Below are 7602 nucleotides of genomic sequence, written 5' to 3' on the forward strand. Positions count from 1 at the left end.
TTGAAAAAAGCTTATTTTCATTCCAAAGCAGGCAATTTTGAAACCTTAAGAGGTTTTGCTGGACAGCAAAACTGTTGCGCAGTTCCACTATCCACTAACAATTCACAAGGACACAGAAACAGATGTATTGAGAATAATACCTACTTCAGGTTCAGAGCAAGTAAGGTATTGCTTTTTCCATATTCCTTCCAGATGAAAGTAAAGAGCTATATATTTTAATCCATTAATTAATGGATTAACTGAATATTTTACTTACAGCCAATAAGCTGATTCTGGAAAGTGCAATGCTTTCTTTAGCACATATTGACTAATAAAAATAGCCTGTGTAACATTCTTAATAAAAAGTCTTATTTTTATTTAGGAAATGGTAAATTCTCAGATTCTTCTCAAGGCAGAATGGAATATAGGAAATCTGGCAACAACAAATAAGGTAAAAAAAATTAGGATATGGTGGGAAGGCAAGAGATTCCGTAAGTCTGCGTTGGTAGCAACGTGAATTCTATCTTATGTGTATTGTCCATTTCACTCTGTATCATAAGTTCATTTGATAACTTTAGATGATTTAATTTTCTTTATGTCATAGCTTTGCAGAATCAAGGTCCCATCTCTGAATTTTCCAACTTGTCCTGCATGCCAAATGCTAGGCACCGATTTCTTCCTTTTGGCCTTCCTGAAATAGGAAGAGAGAAAAAAAGAATTAAGAGAAACAACAGAAAGTCAAGAAAATGCTTAATATGGTGAAAAGTGTCACCTATTTATGCAATCAGTGTTTAGTATTATGGAATATCAAATCATAGCAGGTAATGACCCGGGAACATTTATTACCTGCATAGCCATTCAAAATTTGCAGCACATTAGAGAATGATTTAAATTTTAAAAAGTTCAGAAACACAAAGACTTCTGGATAGGGAAAAAAGATAAAGAGTACATTTCAGTGAACCAGCTACACTATGATTAAGAATGCCACTTCACCTTTCAAGCCTCTGTATACTGCAGCTTATGTTCTGCAGAAATTATGCGTCAGGGCTGATGCTCTGAGTAAGTGGCATATCTTAGGTCCACACACAGGGACTTCCATCCATCTCGCCTCCAGCTGCAGTGTTAGACATGTTGGGGCAGAACTGACATATTTTCAGTTAACCTGAGTAACTAAAGCCTCCGAAACTGCTAGACACAGAGCAACATCCCTATTTTGTGACAGTTCTTCTCCAGCTGGGGAAGTTCCTTCCACTGTGATCTGCATGACTTCTGATACAAGGCTGTGCATAGTTAGATAGGGGAAATACAGTGGGGAGGCTATACAAAAGCAAGTTAGTTTTAACCACGGCTCACCTCTCCTGTTCTTTCTTCTTCTTCTTCTTCTTAAGAGAATCACCTTTATGTTCCTGTTTTTAAAGATACGTATTTTAATGGAAAAGGAACAGAGCATCTTGGCTGAACAACCATCTCCACCCAAAACACGCGGTAGCCTTTGCTTCACAGAGCAGCAGGCATTTCAAGCAGGTTGGGAGACCTTTGCAGAGTCCAAGTGATACAACGCGTTACGGAGGCAGTGCTAGGAGTGCCCAGAGCCCTTCCTGTCACCTTACGGAACGTACAGCCCTCTCATGACCAACATACTGCCCCTGCCACGTGAAGAGGCACAAATCCAGCAGCACGAGGAGAGAGGCTTAGCTTCTTTGGCATGGGACAGATCCTTGGGTCAGAAGATGGACTTGCTACCGGGCAGGCATGCCTCATCGCCTGACTGAGTTTACGTGGCAAAATAACAGGGTTCAACTGTGTCTGGTCATGCACTTTGAGCCACACGAGAAAGGAGAAGTAGGTCCCTTGGGAAAGAGGGTGGTAGGAAAGAGGCTGATAGAGCGATTACCTGCCCTGCAGCCTGCTCCCACCTACGTGAGAAGACTCCATGAGGAGGCAGGGAGCAGGCTCGGAGCCAGACAGGACGGGCTGTGCTAGAGGATGGATGCAACAGAAACCTCACCCTTGCGTTAAATAATGAGGCAGGATCCTAGATGGAATTGCACTGATATGAAACCAGCTGAAGATCCGGCTCTCTGTGGTTAGACCACATGCAACAAACTTTAATTGAAGACCATTTTTTTCCCTGAAGAGGCAAGGAAAAAAAAAAACCCAAACCAACAAACCTGTTGTTTTTGCGTCATCAATCTATCAACCTCAAGGGATGAGGCAGGGAAACCTACAACACAAGCCTAACTCTGTGCCCTTCATACTGCACACAACCAGCTTTTGCGATGAGATCAGTGCTGCTGGAGCCAGGAACCCACTCCATGGGGAGCAGCAGGTGTCAAGCTCGGGCACTCCTCCTGCGCCCGAGGCATTATCTGTCAGGCTCTTGGGCTAGCTCTTACATGCGGCCTTTTTATACAGAGAATTTCACACAAACCTTCCCCTTATCGTCATCCTTTGCCCTTTTTTTCTCCTTCATTTTCTCTTGGTAAGTCTTGTAGTTCACGTGTTCCTTTTTGGGGGGCTGCAATAAAGATTGGGAGGGATATCACTGATGAAATTTTCAAATGGGTTCAAAAAATATTCACACACTTGCATGGACAATATTTTTCAGGCGGTGGTGGTGAAACATTAGAAATCGTTTATTTCCTTTTTGGTGAGAGGAAGGGACTTAAGGAATGTAAGATACACACATAGAAACCGTATCTTTCTTGGTGGAGACAGTAGAGAAGGAGGTTCATGCTCTGTATCAGTCCTACAAGGTTTCCACATACACACTGAGCTAGAAAGAAAATCCATACCCCTCCCCACGCACCAGGAAAGACCTACAGAATTATTTTTTTCTTTTACACTACTGATGATAAATAAAACTGAAAAGTTTTCTCCACCTTTAACTCACAAAGAGTGAAGCTTTAAAAAACAAGCCCCTTCCTCCAATAATTTAGTTTTGAATGGCCTGATTAAAAATCAGTAAATGTTGTTTTCCACCCCAATCAGTCATCTTTCATCTATACAACATCTCTGATAACACAATCATATAATTTTCTGAATGTCTACAGGAAATAGACAAGACAGAATAGAAAACGCAAAAGTAAGGATGAAGTGAGAGAAGGGTCAGGGCAGGGGATCTCGTGTTTTAAAAATGTAGTGCCGACGCCCCCCCCCCCCCCCCCCCCCCCCAGCGTTTTTTACTGCTTTCCTGCACTGTAAGAGCTGGGTGACCGCTCGGCACAAACCAAGCAACAACTACCTTGGCACCCAGCATGATAGCACGCTCCTGTTCCCATACGCGTTGTTCTTGCTTCTTGTAGCCAGTGATTCCAAACTTGTGCACTTCCAGACGAGCCTAGAACATTACAGAAAATTGCAAGCACTTCATAATTTGTCCAACAAATAACACTTGACAGACCACAACAAAGTCATACTCCCAAAGAAACCCTGGCTAATACCCAAAATCAGCGTGCTGTAAAATAAAACTAACTGAGTTTGGAGCTATACTGCAGAACAGTTAACCGTTGTCCATCTAATGTCTAGGTAGCGAGGACTGTCAGGGGACAACTTTCGATTCTGCTCATTTCACACAGAACAACACGTGGCATGGATCTCCATATAAAAATGAATCACGTTGTGCTGCACAAAGAACAACGAAATGTGCTACCCAGAGCAACCAACATTTACAGAGTGTCCTCATTCCTTGGCTGCAGAGAAACACGGATGGGCAGATGGTGAAGTGGTTTGACTACACACACACACACGTATAGTTGACACCATACAAGAATAACCTGGCAAAACAAGTGGTGAATTCATAATCTTTTTAAAGTCAGTGGTTAAATCCCCCCTGTTCTCAGCAGTACAGAGCTCCACGGAGAATCTCCAGTGAGACATTTCACCGGCTCACAGCACATCCCTGAGCAGAGATCAGGCACATAAAACACCTTGCACAGATCTGTAAAGGGAGCAGTATCTAAGAAGGCCAATGCTAGCTGCAGTCACGTAAGAACAGATGAGAATAAAAAGACACATGGAAAGTCATCTGCTGTTTCAAAAATAGGTGCCAAGATACTTTTTTTCCCTCCCACATGAGACCAGAAATCCAAGACTAACACCATGGGCCTGACAGACCCATGCTAAACATTATGGGTACTCACATGGCTTTACACAGTGATCCTCCTCAAATTCTCACTGAAAGATCAGAAAGAAAGGCCACAGAGTTCTAACATGCCTCTCTTCACACAGAGCAGCTGACAACAGCCTGCATGCTGCTTCTTTGGCAAGGCACACAGCCAAAATTACCAATTAGAAAATCCTCACTTACAAGAGATAACCTTTTCTGGAAGCATTTCCCATCAGTCCCACCGTAGGTTTCCCTAGGATATAAATACACATACCTGCACGTTAAAGTAGTGAGATTAAATAGGTCCTGCTGACTTACTTTTTCAAAGTTAAATTCTTGTTCATTTGCATTTTTCTCTTCATCCACTATTTTGGTCTATAAACAAATAAAACATTTCAAATTAATATAACAAGTAACACCAGTCTGAATGCTGATTGTGGTAGTTTTTTTGGAAAGCAGTGAAACATAAAATGAGTTGTAGGGAAGAGTATACAGCTTTCCAGAAGTATCTTGTTCTACCTTTATTACCTGGATTTATTAAAAAAAACCAGTCTCAACAGCATCTTTAGTGTGTAGATATTACAGGGTCTTACTGGAACAACCTTGCACAATTTATAAGGGTACCAGAATAGCACAGCGCATATAGCTTTGTCCTGCATTTTTGTGCCTGGATCATCTGCTAACACTTAGAAAGAGTTTCATAATTCAGAATGATATGAATATCTGCAATTAATTTTTATACTTTCAAGTATATATTACATTTTATAAGAGAAAAACTGCCACGTGTGAGCTACGCATCACGCATAACGCCATTTCCAAATCCGTACCAAACTGCTAATGCAGGATAGGATGTGAACTTGAAGTCATTTTGTTTGAGACAGAGCACACAGCAGTAATAGTGCATGCGCTGATGGCAACACACAGAACAATTTGCAACTGCATGGACGTATATTAGTGCACATATCCAGCGTAATTAATGCAAGAGAAACCGCTCCAAAGGATGCAGTCGGCAAACAGCAGACCCCACTTAATGCTGTTTAACAAAACTACTTGCTCAAGACGAGATCAGTAAAAGCCACGTCTTTTCTACTCCACGATTTACACGGAGACTGTCCATCAGCAGTTCTCAATCTGCAGGGGAAGTATCCAGTGGGGACAGACCATATCCTAGGAAGAAAAAGAAGCGCAAAATCCCCAGGGAAAGCTCCACGCCTGCCCGCTATGGGACTGTCCCACATGGGACACTTCAGAGCAGTAACAAATCTCCCAGAGTTATTTTTGATTGTGTCCGACTCCTGATTTCAGGGAGGACGTGCTGAACCACCTCTCTGAGCAGATGCTCTGCCCGCTCCCAAGCGTGCCGATGCAGGCAGGCAGCACGGGTAGGGAAATGGCTGGCTGTTCGAGTAGCATCCGCTCGTCTTTCCCAATTTGCTGTCAAGGGCACTGTGCCCTTTAAGGAGGCAGGAGTACTACACACGTATTAAAACCGAATCTTTTCACTCTCCAGGACGTTAAGTCACATTGGGTCCCAGGTTCACGTCAGGGCTTCCCTCTGTATCCACCAGAGCCAACCCCAAACTTCTCTCAACTCTGCAAAAGCTTCTATATAAAACCGTCCATTTCAACCACAAATAAACCTGGTTATTTTTAGATTGTTTTACGAACAAGCCCAACACCAGTCTTTTCGGTCAGAAAAAATTAAGTTGTAAAAAGCATGAGAAAATAAACATCTAGGGCAACTTCTAGAGGAGAACATGCCAGAAAAAGCACAAAAGTTTATGGATTCAACCAACCACTCAAAAAGTTTATCAATTCAACCAACGTCTCTTGAACGTCCCAATTCCCAGCAGTCAAACCCCAGATCCCAGTAAGTCTCCTTGAATTCAAGACAGTCACGTGCTGGCCTACCAGAGCTTATTGTAGAATTGGGCTTCTGATGTAACGGCCATAAGCTCAACTCGGAAAAAAACAACCAGAGAAGCTATAAAATCTGGAGACCAATCAACCAGCAAGGGACCCTCTGCTCGGCGTGGAAGGCAGCTCAGCTTCCAGCCAAGCCTACCCAGGCCTCTCTGTTGAAGCAACTCAGCTACCGTTTTTGGTAGCACGAGGGAATTTGGCACCAACAAACCACAGCAGAGGACTGAGATGTAATGCTGTCATGCCTTCCCCCATCGACCACCCAACACCGATCCTCCAAGACGCACATTGCTTGTGAACCGCTAAGTGTTGCTGTGACGCCAGAGAAGAAAAAGAAAGTTTTGGCACCTCGCGTCCACACCTATTGACAAGAACAGAGCAGCACACAAAACACTTAGGGACAGAAGTAGCCAAGAGAAGTTTGCTTCCCATATCATTCACTTCTTGTCCTATCAGCAGTCCTACCTGCAGATCAGTTTATTTTGTTGGGATACAGCTATTTCAAATATAAGGTATTTATGCAGAGATGTTCTGAAATTGGGGGAAAAAAAAAAAATGTTTTCAAGTCCTGCCCCCACCCCTGCTTCAGCCTGCCCCTGCCAGCAGCCTTGCTGGAAATCAGCAGGACTGGATGCCATCGAGCTGAGCCCACCGTTCGCCCAAGGATCCCAGATTTCCAGGTAGCTGGATTAGCAAGAGGGAAGAAACTAGGTGTGGGACAGGGGAATTATGGAAGGTATCTCACAATTTATGGTAACAGACTGGGGAGACAAAAGAAAAAAAAAACCCCAAAACCAACCAAACACGCAGAGGGTTTGGTTTTAGCTGTCGCCAGAAAAGAGCATCCCGGTCCAGTACCCGCTCAATGCCAGCTCTCGCTGTGGCTTTAAAAAACAAATATAAAGATATCTGCGCTTTAAAGAACCAGCAAGCTACTGACGGGTGCCGTGCCCGGGGAGCGCACCCCCTTACGAGAGGGTCCCTGCTAGGGGCCAGGGGCACCCACGACCGCAGGAGAGGGCGGCTTCGGGGCAGCGGGGACCCCCCCGCACCCCCAAACCCGGTCCTACCTGGGCACCGCCGGTGGGTGCAGCCGAGGAGCCGGGCCGTCCCCTCCTCTTCCTCCCGCGAAACACCACGACCTCCACGGCCGGCGGCGCGGCGGGGGGCGGCGGGATGGCGGCGGCGCCCAGCTCGGCCCGCAGCTCCCCGAAAAAGTCGCGGGCTCCGCGCCGCCCCCGGCTCTCCTCCTTCTTCTCCTCCTCCTCCTCCTCCTCCGCCGCGGCTCCTGCGCTCGCCTCACCGTCCTCCGCCGAGCCCCGAGCGCTCGGCTCCTCACCTGCGTGCCGGAACGCGTACCGCGGGTCAGCTGGGCGCGACCACCGTCACTCCGCTTCAGAGTGAACCCTCCAACCCCCCCGCAGGAAAGGCCGCGGCCCCGCCGGCCCCACTCCCGCCCCGCGGCGCGGCCCCCGCTCACCCACCCAGATCGTAGAGGGCCCCCAGCACCGCCTCCAGCCGGCGGCACGGCTCCCCCGACCCCATGGCTGCCGCCGCCGCCGCCGGGCGGAAGGACGTTTGATCCCCGGCGG

The 7602-nt window shown here is 46.2% G+C and overlaps 1 protein-coding gene across 1 annotated transcript; it reads right to left on the reverse strand.

Moving 5' to 3' along the window:
* Nucleotides 1–540: 540 nt before the first annotated feature.
* C28H1orf131 (chromosome 28 C1orf131 homolog) lies at nt 541–7555 on the reverse strand. Its single transcript, XM_049831511.1, has 7 exons — nt 7495–7555; nt 7081–7349; nt 4406–4462; nt 3224–3319; nt 2411–2497; nt 1333–1385; nt 541–670 (listed from the first exon to the last, which is right to left on the reverse strand). The coding sequence occupies exons 1-7, from the start codon at nt 7553–7555 to the stop codon at nt 541–543; spliced, it is 753 nt and encodes a 250-aa protein (XP_049687468.1).
* Between the last annotated feature and the right edge of the window lie 47 nt (nt 7556–7602).

This window comes from Accipiter gentilis, chromosome 28, assembly GCF_929443795.1.
Source record: "Accipiter gentilis chromosome 28, bAccGen1.1, whole genome shotgun sequence".
Classification (NCBI taxonomy): domain Eukaryota; kingdom Metazoa; phylum Chordata; class Aves; order Accipitriformes; family Accipitridae; genus Astur; species Astur gentilis.

Bases quoted from the DNA above. Each gene is read 5' to 3' on its own strand.
- C28H1orf131 (XM_049831511.1), bottom strand. From the start codon at position 7,555: ATGGGGTCGGGGGAGCCGTGCCGCCGGCTGGAGGCGGTGCTGGGGGCC. The intron at 3,320-4,405 runs GTAAGTCAGCAG...GTAATGTTCTAG, and splicing joins AAGAATTTAACTTTGAAAAA to GCTCGTCTGGAAGTGCACAA. The intron at 2,498-3,223 runs GTAGTTGTTGCT...TCTTTATTGCAG, and splicing joins CTATCATGCTGGGTGCCAAG to CCCCCCAAAAAGGAACACGT.